This window comes from Thunnus maccoyii, chromosome 6 (assembly GCF_910596095.1).
Source record: "Thunnus maccoyii chromosome 6, fThuMac1.1, whole genome shotgun sequence".
In the NCBI taxonomy this organism is placed as follows: Eukaryota; Metazoa; Chordata; class Actinopteri; order Scombriformes; family Scombridae; genus Thunnus; species Thunnus maccoyii.
In genome coordinates this window covers 11,715,113-11,728,953 of record NC_056538.1, presented here as the reverse complement: position 1 = coordinate 11,728,953, position 13,841 = coordinate 11,715,113, and the positions used below count along the sequence as shown (strand labels likewise).

The 13,841-nt window shown below is 37.8% G+C and overlaps 1 protein-coding gene across 5 annotated transcripts in view; it reads left to right on the top strand.

Moving 5' to 3' along the window:
- The first annotated feature begins 11,978 nt into the window (after positions 1 to 11,978).
- The window catches only part of dscamb (Down syndrome cell adhesion molecule b), a 105,206-nt gene continuing 103,343 nt past the window's right edge, over positions 11,979 to 13,841 (top strand). For 3 of the 5 annotated variants that reach the window (XM_042414626.1, XM_042414627.1, XM_042414625.1), the window contains exon 1: positions 11,981 to 12,105. In XM_042414626.1, coding sequence (XP_042270560.1) covers positions 12,003 to 12,105 — 103 coding nt within the window. In that variant the 5' untranslated portion in view covers positions 11,981 to 12,002. Of the gene's footprint in view, positions 12,106 to 13,841 lie in introns of all 5 variants that reach the window. The other 2 variants (XM_042414624.1, XM_042414628.1) reach the window with 2 other exon arrangements.

The window sequence follows — 13,841 nt, the reverse complement described above, 5'->3', positions numbered from 1 at the left end:
TGGTGACATAATAAGGTTGGTTGTCCACTATGTGCCATATCTGCTTGACTAACTGAGGTAAGGCTTCTGCCAACAGCAATCTGCACAATGAGAACGCTGCTGCTTAATCGTGTTATCAAGAGAGACGGTGTATGCTGACCATTAGATTAGTTTCGAAGCGATTCGATTACATCCACTCAAGTCTCAATCAGACATGTTTGAGTATCATAGTAAATTACAAAGAGGATCTCAAAGGATAGAAGTTTCTGAGGCTCACCGTTCATAGTGATGATGCACCAACTGAACTTTTACTCATCATCAAAAATATGACCAAAGCTAAAGTTGAATCGTAGCCTAAATGCAGCAGTGGTTTATTTGGTGCATAAACATGTTTTGACATATGTGTAGTTGTCAAGAGAGATGTTAAATCATTAACAGGCAGTAGATATATTTGTTGAAAAGGGTTTTTTCTGCATGTGTGAGAGAGAGCCAATTGTAAATATTTAACAAATCTCTATTCATGATTATCAGATTATATTTCTGTTCACCTCTGCTCATGTTCAACAATATCACACATGAATGTATTGGTTTCAGTAATACTGGATATTTTCTTTTAGTAAAATCATATTGAAATGTATGACAGTTGTATTTCCTTACAGTTTTCTATTTGAAAACTCAAACCAAAACGATATGAACGTTATGAAATATAATTTTAAACTTTAATTAGGCAACAAACTTAATATCACATATGCAGTTTGGTACACTTCCATTTAATTATTAAATGTGATTTTTAAGAATATAGTCCTACACTACCGCACTCAAGTGTCAGTGTGATACCTCCTGGCAAACCACCATGCTGCAACTCAGTAGACTGAATAAACCATAAAATATATTTATAAATATATTCACACAAGCCTAATCCACTGTCACATGGATTAGCATTAGCTTTCTATAAATACAGTTTTTATTCTTGTTAATTAGGTTGAGAAGCGGCAGCAACACAGTACTGCTCTCCCCAGTTTCTTGGTAAAATTAGAAAATGATTTTAATTAACGGGTAAGATTGCAGGTGTTGAAATTCAAAATAATCTGAATCAAGTTTAATTGGAAAGGCTGCGATACAGTAGATCAGAACAGTTTTCTAGATTCACATGGTGACAGCCAACTCAGACAGACAGTCAACCTGTGCATCACTTTTTATGTAGTCTTTGTTTTATTTACTTTATTACAGACATGGATTTCCCTCCACTTGTTACATCACAGAGCAATATTAAATTTATACTAGCAGTAGTTTTTATTCATCATCAGCAGCAGCAGAGGGAGCTGCTATAGTTTGCTACAGTATAATCCCTCATCAGATCCTCTCTCATGCACTCATCATCATCAGCAGCAGCAGCATAATTTAGATATCAATGTCTTTATCGTTCAGATTTGCTAACTGAGAAACAGTCCAGGGTCTCTGGCTTCCCTTGATGAGACAGGCAGCCACTCTGGCCCATTTAAGACATGAAAATAGACCGGGGAGGAGGAGGCTCATCTGCTGTGGGGGCCTCGTTTTAGCGTTGCCCGCCCCTCCTAGACATCAGAGGACAGATCTGTCGGTGTGGATCAGCAGCTTGCATACAGCCAACCCTTTCTACTGTCACAGCACTGCTTAATATTCATGAGAGCAAATTGGAAGACAGTCATTTAACTTCCGTGCATGGTGTATTGCCTCTGGGCAGATCAGATCAGTGGGAATGCTTATTCACACTGGACTGTCTGGCCCCGACTGGTTGTTATCTGCCTGTCTCAGGACTTCTAGCTACTTTACGTTATTTTCAGGTTCAAGATCTTGTATATATGGTTAAATTTACTTTGGTGAAGCATGATTTCCAACATTTTTAATCAGATTAAACAAAAAAGACCTGTACTGATTTTTAAAAAAAAATTGGGTCAAAGCTGCTGTGTAAATTCAGCCAGTGAATACAGCTTGATCACATGCTTTAGTACAGCATGCATCATACCAGTGCTGCTATCCATAAATCCACAGAGTGGAAACAGGAATTTGTTAAGGTGGAAAATTGCTCTTTGGCTACTGTGAGTCTTGAATGTCAGCGAGCCAGGTATGATCTCCACGTCCCAGGCAGACTTGCCCTGAGGGCACAGAGCAGAGAGCTGCTTTAATTACCCAGGGTTCCTGCTGTCACATTGTCACTGTGAAGCACCCGGTGCCACGCTGCCGTGCCGTGCTGAGTCCCCCTGCCGTAGCGGCGATGACAACTCAGACAATGGCTCTACTCGCTCAACAGATGCAACACGAGTGCCCTCTGAAATATGGGAAGCTGAATCAATCCCACTGTCTCTCTGATTCTCTCTTTGCCTCTCCTTGTTTGCTCTCTGCTGTTCTCTCTTCTTCCATGTCAGAGACTGTTCATGAAAAGAGCCAGCAGCTGCATGAAAGGAGAGAATATGTATCCACACAACTATGAAATAAGATTTAATAGGTTGTCACCAGCTTCCCATGTGGCACTGGGACCATTCACATAACACTGCAGGTACATGAGAGGATGAAAATCACTGCACCTCTATGTGACTTTTACATGCTTTGATCAAGTGTCCGATCAGCCGTTTCCCTAAAAATAGATGAGCTGTGAATTCAAGATTAGAAATGTGGCAACTTCTCCCTTTTAGTGATTCAGCAAAGAGCCAGTTAGTGAATTCAGTTACCTGCTGTTTGCTCCCAGCGTCATTGATTGCACGTTTACTTAAATGAAGCGCCCCAGCGGCTCTGAAAGCACATGTCATGGTTGGTTACACCCTGTCAACTGATCAGCTCTATTGTGTGAAGGATCACAGTCCTGTGATGATACCAAACCATAGCTGTTGTTTGTTATATTGTACAGTCACTCTGTGGGAACATTACGGCTGCTGCTTCCCCAATTCACATTTTAAATATTAAATCATCAGAGAGTAAATACAGTGAAGAACAGTTCAATACAGTAAACATAAATCATGAATACCTAGCAGTTACAGTATTACAGTACTGTACAGTTATGTAACGCAGCAGGCAGTTCAGATTATGTAAAACTTGAGGTTGCATTGCTGATGAGCCTGATTGTTGTCTGAGAAAAAGAGTGCTAGCATCAACTAAAGTCAGATATATTTATGGCTTTCACATGCTAAAATATCAAGTTTGAAATGACACATTTAATCTAAGACCCCGTAGCTTCAAGCCATGTCATGTTCATTAGTGAAATTCCGCCTTCAAGATGTAAACACACACTGTACAGATACAGTTCATGTAACATGTATAGTTTTTGTCTGTGAATGCAAGCAGTGGCAGCCTAAAAACTGCAGATGCAGCTTTGTGAATAGATGGTTGCTGGTTTGAACAGAATAAAAGTGTAAATTTTAAGATACAGCAAGGCTCCATCTTCTTCAGTATCTGCTTGAACTGGTCAACACTGAGCTGTCCTACAGTATAAATATGTAGCATACATGCACATCAAAAATTCAATCAATTAATGCTCAAAGGTAGTGCCAAACTGATATGTTCCATGTAGACTGACATGGATTTTACATTACTTTTAAAACGAAATAATTAACTTTGCCCTAATTGATATTTTTATATTAACAGTGGATCAAATGACTATGTGTAATGTGAGGTTGCTTGCAGTGATGAACTCATAATTTAGAAACTAGCTGGTGAAGACAGTGAAGAATTTAGCAGCTAAAGATATTTCCCTCTGGAGTTGGTGGAGACCAAAACAGAGCCGAAAGGAGAGTGAATATTGGATTTATCAGGTGGCAAGAAACAAGACTCAAAATGAAAATGAATGCTAATGTTGTTTTATGTGTGTTCAATGTTTAAATTTTGCTATTTGCTATTTGTTAACCATATCAACTTAGGATATGTCAGTGTTGTGTTTACAGGTTGCTGCACTGTCCCCAAGCAGTGAAAAAGGCTATTCATACTAGGAAATTGCTGCCATGATATAAATAAATTAATAATTTTGAATCTCAACAATGATGGTACAGTACATGCTACTCTACACCATTTGCACTCACCAAAGCTATGACAACAAGAACCAGCTTTCAAACAACAGTATATATCTTAAAAAGAATAAATGGAAAAAGTAATATATTAAACTACTTGTTCCAACATGTCTCAGAATAATGCGTTCTCCCTGCTACTGTTTGGTATTATTGTTTGGTTTATTATCTCTTCCGCTGTATCCAGAACAGAAAGGTTTAAATGAAACAGCTTTTTTTCTCTCTCCCCTCTTCTCCCTGAAGATATCCCGTCAGAAAAAAAAAATCATAGTCAATTATAGATGCATATAATCCATTATTGAACAGTGTCATTTATTTCACCTTTACGGTTGGACTCATGAAAAATTATGCCAATTACTGATTTCCTCTCGGGCAATGTAGTAAGTGGTCGGGCCCTGAGGCCGTTTGTTGGGGCATGACATGGTGCTCTTTGTGAGGTCTGAGGAGGCGATGTACCTGCGTCACCGGACCATTTGTGGTCTGGCTCCTGAGCTTAGTCAATTAGGAAAACGAGTAGCGCAGTGATATGCACCCTTCCACCGGAGTCCATTTCTTTTTTTAATTAAATCAATCTCGCTATCACTCAGCCAGTCGAAATTGAGTTGCTCTCACATACTTTTCATATGTGAAATAGACGAATATCGAAACAGCCACAGCATAAATCCTAATCCAATTTCTCCGATGCTTGCACAGAATTGAAGCTTTCCTAGCAACCGCACACTTCTTTGATCTGCTTCTCTCCAGCCATTTGCTATTATAGCGCTGTAACATTCAAAGTATCAATTAACTAAGTACCCAAATTGTATTTGCTTAAAGTTTGATGGGTGCCAGTTGTATCAGTTGCTGGATTTTTTAAATGAAGAAAATACTGTTTTGCTTTTTATTTGTGCATATTATTTTTGAAATACAGTCTCGTTTTCTTCACTTACTTCACAAAATCCCCTCTGTACGATATCATCAAAGCAGGATCTCAGAGTGTTTTGCTGACATATTACAACACTAATACGAAAGCCAAATTTACAAAAGTCTTGTATATTCACCTACACATTTTGTATTTCACACACATGTAAATTTCCTGCTGATCAACAAAGACTGTTTGTTTTTAAAGTATAGACACAAGTGATCTCAAAGTGTCCTCTCCTTCTCATTAACCTTGAGCACCGTCCATGAACAGGTGGGTTTTGATCCCCAACCCCCTCATGGCTCCAGTCTGTATTATCAACAGAGCGCTGAAAAGATTGATACTCCCTGTGCCAGTGGAAAAAAAGAGAATGAATCAGAATTTAATATGACTTTGATGTATTATTTTCATCTTGGCCGGTGCCACAGACCCACTGAGAACCCAGCACACTATCCCGCCGCATTTTAAAAGATTCAAATTGACTAAAAATGTTTGATGTAAGAGACTCTACAGGAGTGTTTACAAAAGTTTCTCTGTTTGGAGCATATAGTCACCCCTAAAATGACACACAGTCACAGCACAAATTTTATTCTAATGAAAAATGACTTGAATATGGACAGAGCATATAAATATTTCTCATTAATTTAGGATTAATGTAAACCAATTCAGGAGTAAAAACATTTGTTTATATAAAAGTTAAACTAAAATATTAGTGAAAGAATGCTATATTATCTAAATACAAGACAGATTAGGATAACACCAGAATTATTTGCAAATGCTTTTTGGCACAATTTTTTTTTTTAGTAAAATGTTTATCAGTGATTCATTCATATAAGAAAATGTCTTGTTTTCCTTTTCTTTGTATTGTATTGCAACTGAAACTTATAAATCTGTAATAAACAGACCGATAGTGAAAAGTAAAGGCGTCTGTGCAGCCATGCTTCGTGGTTTTCATTCATAGATACATTAAATAATAATATACTGAATTTGACTCGTCAGTGTGCATTGCTGCCTATTCCATTTTCCCTGGTAAGGATGGGAAGACATGTATAGAAATGCACCCAGATTTGCTAATAAGCATAGCGAGTTGTTCACAGTATCATATCTAGAGACCTAGAGACTGAACCTCCAACATATGCACAGAAATATGTGCAGAGCCAGAGGTAGATTGTTAGTCATCACCCTGTACAGTTCACAGATGGAAGTAACAAATAGTGCATCATTAGCATTTACAGATGGAAACATACAGAGACAGACAGGAGGCAGAGTGACTCATGGGCAGATAAATTAAGAGATGGATTCAGTCATCAGATTGTCCTGCTACATTTGCTACTTGCAAGCGACCTTATAGTCACAACTCGCATGTTGAAGAAGATGGTTATAGTCACTACCAAAGTCTGTAAAAACAATTCTGTGATTGCTTTGTAATTATTCAACTTAAATAAAGCAATGGGCTTACAAAAGGTGCATAATTGTCAGCAAACATCCTCCTGTCACTCCTTGGGAACTAATGCCACATACCAGTGTTTATAGCCTAAGATAGTTTGCATAAAACTCAACAATAAAAGACATAATATGCGAACTATGCACAGTCCAATAATACATACACTATACATACTGCACCTTAAAGCACAAAATACAAAACCTTGATGCAAGTTGCACTGCAGTTGCTGTCCATGGTGTCTACAGGTTGTAATCCACAAACAGGTGAATGTAAAATCACTGGCTGTAAATTTTAACATTTGTATCACAATCAAAATGTGATCTTGTTACAGGGAGACTTGATGGGCAACTAAAATCACTGACATGAGTAAATACATTACAGTGCACAATGTTCCAAAATTGTTGAATGGAATCAGTCATTTAAGTGTTCAGTTTTATGTTAAATTTAATAACTACTTCATCATTGTATTTTGAAAAGCTGACAAAGTGCAGACAGTAAACAGTCAGTTTAACAGTCAGTTAAACGTCATTCCTTTAAGAGACCTACAGGTCAGCTGCTCCTTCACACTAATGTGATATAAATCAGACACACATGTGATGCTACCGTCACTAAAATGTATACTCTATTCCTGTCTTTGACCTATAGCTTATCTGCCCAGTGTTAACGTTAATGTTAGCTAGTTAGATAGTTATTGTAGGATTAAAATGTGTGCTAAAAAGGTAAGATACTACTAGGTTAAACCTACTAGGTTAAACTAACATTAGCCAAAAGGGCGACAATTTATATTTCCAACATCTAAAAACCACATTGCTTGAAAATACGGAAGCCGAGAACGGCCATGCTTGCAATTATTTTTTTTATTACCGTTATCTCGAGATCACAAGTTAATTATGTTGTTATCTCAGGAAAACGAGCTTTGTTATGTTGAGAAAAAGAGATAATTGACCAGTTATCATGAGAAAACAAAAGGTCTGACCTTTCTACTGTTTGGACTACCAGGCTGAGAGGTCATATTTTCTTGGATGTCTAACACTATGTATTTTATATTTTCAAGCCATATCCATACATGGATATGTTATGTCTACTTAACAACAGAAGTGAGAATGAATGAATGAGTCATCCATTTCATGTGAGCAATAATTCAAAACCTCAGGATATTAAATAAATAAACATAACCCTAACCATTTACTGCATAATGTACTCCATTGGCTATAATGATGGCTCAGTTTACACCACTAACAATTTAGATGCTTTTATCATATCAATAATGATAAACCTAATGAAAATATAACAATGCATATTATTTAGTCATGGAGACACACATTAGTCTAAGTGTTTTGATAGTATCAGAGATTCTGCTGTTTAGTCTGACTTCTGGCTATAGGACAGTGTAGTTAGTTAGATGTACCACTGCTGAGTGCATATCTCTTCAAACATCTTCCATGAGTGTGACTATTACGAGTGCACTATTGTAGATATAGCACTGGGTCAACATAATGGACAATGCATGGAGGAATGACATGCATTGATTATCTTGTTATCTCAAGATAACAAAGCTCGTTTTCTTGAGATAACGAAATAATTAACTCATGATCTCTAGATAACAGTATTAAAAAAAAAATGCAAGCACGGCTGTTCTCGGCTTCCGTAGGAAAAACAACAAAAGTGAGTTACCTTCTCTACATGTGAATTAATGGGACATTGTCCTCGCCTTCTCTTTGCCACATCACATGTTAACCGACACCTGTTGGCTCTAATGTTAGGCATTGTTAACAGGAAAAATAGTGAAAAATGACCACAAATTGCCAAGCATGAACTATGAACCGCCTCAATACTGAAACTGTGTAAACATCATATCATTGACAGCACAATAATGCTATATCAGACATTCAGAACTCATAATCTTAGATGCCTGCAACATAGACGTGCAAAATATCACTCATATTTATGTGAAATTATTTTTGGTATTATTACTCAGTAATATAAAAAAAATCCAAATCCTTAACTGTATCAACTTAAATCTTTTAGCCCTAATGTTAAACACCACTGTACATCCATGCAGGTGTTTTTACTTATTGTGGCTGATTAGTGACTGTTAGTTTTGTTGCATTTTTCAAGGCAGGATAACTTGTGTCTTGAACGTTTCTATTAAGACTTGGAGTTTGGGGACCTCAGGAAATTCACACTGAAGAGTTGAACATAGAGACACCACTGATAATCATAAGAATGTGAATACATTTTGTTTGTTTTTATAGCTGTCAGCGAAGTCTTCACAATAAATCCACAATATAATAATGCATGTGGCCTGACATCAATTATTGGACATGGCCCTGTCTTCTTTCCACTTTTGAAACTCCCCACAGTCAGTCCACTTTATCTAAATAGGTTTACCAATGCATATGCCAGTTTCTGTAAGAATATAGAGTTGGTTTGATTCACTGAAATAGTGCAAATGTCCATATCTCCAATATGTCAGCTAATAGTTGTAGGACAAAAATGCTGCAGTAGACTATTGATTGTTTGTGCGCTAATAATCTTGAAAGGGTATTCCTAATTTGTAGCAACAAATGAGTGTTGTGTGGATGTGCGTGTGTACATGAGCAAGTCATTGGAGTGTCTCATTGCTGGTTTAGAGCTACTGGAGCAGAGAAAAGGATGAAAACGTCTGCAATTTGAAACCTTGTTAGGAATTTATGAAGTGCTAAAATGTTTTCTCCCCAGGGAGAATCCAAGCCAGCTGCCACTGCCACTGTAAGCCATTTAGTGCAGAGCCTCTGGGCTCGTCACCAGCCTGAGCTGGCAAGCTAGATACACATATACAAATATTTCTGCATGAAAAACAAAAATACAGATTCTCTCTCAAACATAGCACCTCAGACTGTAAACAGACATCTGCTGAATTTATCTCCCAGAAATTAAACAGCTACTAAGGAGCTAACTGGACCAATGTTGACATTTATTACCCTCTTCTCCTCTGGATAAAGCCCCTGCACAAACTGCTCTTAACGTTGTTCTCTTCACTGTGATGTTGGCTTAAATTAAAGCATGAACATGATCAAGGCGGCTGACCTTATTTTATAATTGATAGTATGTTAATTTAATGTTACAGAGGTCCTAAGAATAGAAATACATTGATGAATCTAAAACTACGGATCATGCTCCATAAATAGAAACACTTACAGAACAAAACTACAGTAAATGCCTTTAAAGGAATACTAATTTGTAACTGTAATCTGTAATTTGTAATAACTAACTTTATTTGATTTTTGACGTTTTAAATGGACATTTTCATATTCAAATATAAGAATGCAACTATTATTTTCATTATTGATTACCTGTAGATAATTTTCTTGATTAACTGATTTTTTTTTTTGTCTATAAAATGTTCGAAAAAGGGGAAAAATGCCTGGTCCACGGTGATGTCATCAAATTTGTCGATTTGTAGAATCAGCAGCCCAAAATCCAAATATATTCAGTTTTCTATCATGTATGATATCTGAGAAGCTGCAACCAGCAAAAGTTTGGCATTTTTCCTTAAAAAAAAGACTAAAATGATTGTTCAATTATCAAAATAGTTGCTTATTAATTTTCTATCAATTAACTAATCAATTAATCGACTCATTGTTTTAACTCAACGCAAATACCAAACAATCTAAATACAAAAAAGAACACTTTTTTTGCAAAATTAAATATTTATCATTCCAGGATCTCTGGTCCAAACTTCATTTGAGAATTTATTTCAGCCTTTGCAAACTTTATTTACAGTAAAACACAGTTGAGACATGATCCATATACAGTGAAATCCAATAAACAAATGCGGAACAACAGAGGGTTGAAAACTACCACCTAATCAAAATGGTAACAACAAACATCCTGTGTTTCCTCTCTTGCAGTTTTCAGTGAGGACTTACATTCCAGCCTATACTTTGTCAATGCATCTCTGCAAGAGGTAGTATTTGCCAGCACCACAGGGACCTCGGTGCCCTGTCCTGCTGGGGGTGCGCCGCCTGCCTCGCTGCGCTGGTATCTGGCTACCGGCGAGGAGATCTACGATGTCCCTGGCATCCGCCATGTCCACCCCAATGGAACCCTCCAGATCTTCAACTTCCTGCCATCCAGCTTCAGCAAGCTGATCCACGACAACACGTACTACTGCACTGCCGAGAACCCCTCTGGCAAGATCAGGAGTCAGGATGTCCACATCAAAGCAGGTGAGTCCACAGAGGAACAATCAGGGTAGCAGGAGTACTTTTAATAGTAGTATGTAGTAGTAGTTAGTGGTAGAAGCAGGGATGAAAGACATCATCCTAGTAGCTGTAGAAGTAGTTGTTAGCTGTTAGCAGTAGCAACAGCTCTAGTAGTGGAGCTATTTGTAGAAGTCAAACTAGCAGTGAAACACTTGGGAGACCAACTAATATGAGTGTATAAAACTTAATTCAAGTGAGGTTTTCCATAATAATAACCTTTTCTTCTACCTTTGGAAAAAAACGCTCAAAGCGTTTTGAACATGATCTAAATTACTGACGCAATGGTGAAAGAAGTACTGAGATCTTTTATTCAGTAAAAATAGAAAAACCACAATGAAATAATTACTCCATTTCAAGTACAAGTTTTGGTTTTAAAATCTTTCTTAGGTAAAAATACATAAGTATTAGCAGCAATACTGACTCACTGATGAGTACATGTAAGCAGCATTTTATTGCTGTGAAGGCAGAGCTAATTTTAGAAACTTATACTGTTGTGTAGTCTAATGCTGTTTTATACTTATTTTACAAAGTCATCATACTGTATGTTTTACATATAAAATATTGATCTGAAAAGTAGCTAGTAACTATAGATGTGAAATAAATAAAGTGGAGTAAAAAGTACAAGTACAAGTAAAATTCACTGTGAAATGTAGCTGACTATAATTGTAACGTAGCTCAAGTATTCAAGTAAAGTACAAGTACTTCAAAATTGTACTGAAGTATAGCACTTGAGTTAATGTACTTAGTTACATTCAACCACTGCTGAACCAAGTCTGATTGATGGATGTCTTGAACCAGAAACTGTAAGTGACTGTAAAGTGACTGTAAACATCATCTGAGCTTTGTGAGAGCATGTGCATTAAAAATATCAAAAGGCAAATGCAGGCAATTTTTTTTTACTTTTAAAAATATGTCAGAGATGATATAATATTGTTATATACTGTAGATCCGTCATCTGTTTGTCTATTACCTTGTTAATGTTTTTGAAAGCTTATCAAATATAATTTCATAAACCAGCATGTAAGAATTATACAGATTATTTTTGCTTATTTTCTTTAAAAAAAATATTGAAACACAAATATCCAATAGTAGTAATACTGGAGTCAACTACCTGTGGCCCCCTGACACTGGTAGGTTCAATTTGCTCAAGGACACTTCATCAGGTTTGAAGTTTTGCTAGATGAGGGCTTTATCCTGATCCCTCTGGTTCAAGGATGTGGTAGTGCTGTAGTCTGCAAAAGCAATGTGGCCACCCACTATCTCCCCTAAAACAGAAAAGCACACAATAAAGTTAGTGGTCTCTTATATATGAAACCTGTCATGTATTTAGTGACTGTTTTTCCTCCTACTTAGTTTCACGGGAACCCTACACAGTCAGAGTGGCTGACCAGAAGGCTATGAGAGGCAGTGTAGCCGTCTTCAAGTGCATTATCCCTGCTTCTGTTGAGGCCTACGTCACTGTTGTATCCTGGGAGAAAGACACTGTTTCACTCAGCTCAGGTAAGACAATGATAATCATATTTGGTATGTATGCAACTGAGTGTTTCAGTATGGAGCTTTAGAGCTTCAATTCAGGGGAACAACCTGTTAAAATCAGGCCTCATGTCTGTGATATGTGAAGATAAAAGGCCCGTGTTCATGTTAAAACGACTGACCACATTTGTGACTTTATATAAAAAAAACACAAAGTGAAGCTTTTTTGTGCCCACTTTGATTACAACAAAAACAACGAGATTAAATGTTTGTTGGTGAGAGAGGCGTTTTGCCTTTTTTCGGCTGTTTTTCTCAGTCCCCTCCCTGCTCTGCTACGCTCCGTGCTCTTTGGACACTCTGTTCTGTTTCACTGTGAGTCATCTCCTTACCTGTTTACTGTTGTAGTCTGCCATTACTGGGGCTTTGCAGCTCCATACAGCCCTGTCCTCTCACTAGCCAGAGGATGTTGATAACTGTCACATTGAATCACCGAGCTTCTTCCTCCTATGCACACTCCACCTCAGCCACCTCCATTTTGAGTCCAGCAAGGGGTAAAGTGGAACAGTTTACATAGCATCATTGATCTAGTTACCCTCCTTGTTTAAATCCAGTGGCACAGCGTGATAACGCGAGATGCCAGAACGTTCTGCGGGGTTGGATTTTTTACTCAAGTTAAATGGGATGCTTATCTCTTTGATTGCTCCATGTACTGCCCGCTGGCTGATTTCGCTTCATACTGGGGCATTCAGGGACCTGTAAGTGAGCACTTGATGTCATTTGACTGAGGGCAGAATCTGGGACGGTGTTTTGGTGGCATTTTAAATGTGTCTGCTCAAGCATGAAGATGTATCTTCTGATCCATGCCAGCGACTTATTTACTCGAGGTTACTAGAGTTACTCGCTGCAAGCTGTTGGTTTGAAGACACTGCCTAATGTCATGGAGAGCAGGCAAATATGCAGCATGCAGATGTGATTACACTCTTGTAAATGAAATGAATCATGTAGACAAGACTCAGAGGTGATGTTTTTCTCAGCTGTGGTTAAAAAAATGTCCGTGATCAGGATAAAATGCTGTAACATATCACCTCTACCTCACAAAAACATAGAAAAAGGTGACATGTGTGTGCAAAAACCATCTCTTCATGTATGAACTGTGAATGTACTACAGGTGTGTTCTTTATATTAAAAAAAACAATCATTGCTAATCATTTTTAAATCAGCTCTTATTGTACTGTCTACAATGCCATCTTTCCATTTTTAAAGCAGGTCTGACAGCCCATAGAATATGCAGTGAAGTTTTGATGGATTATATTGTATGCCTGGTGTTCTTTTGAGTTCTTTCGCAAGCGTTCAAAAGAACAACGATATTGGATCCGTGTTTACTCCAATAAGTATTGCAGCAGGCGAGTGCTGTCAAAAGCATGAGCACACGGTCAAAATCACTGCTGCTCCGTGATAAATATTTGATGGTAGATTCTGATGCATGAGCGGATTCACCTCGCACTGTTATGGAGAGGGTATGTTTACTCTAGGAGCGAGGGTTTGAGGGATGTGTGCGCGAATGTGTTTGTGCGCGAGCGGAAAGCGCGCGCAAGAGAGAGCGGGACCATGCCGACAGGGCTTGACAATGGCAACCGAGTGCAGTTTGACCCAGCCTAGTTTTCCGACTCCTTCTCCAGCCCCTCTTTTCTTCTCTTTTTTTCAATTTTTCATGAAAGAAGATTTGGTCTCAGTGGACACAAAATAACAGCCGCACTGAATTA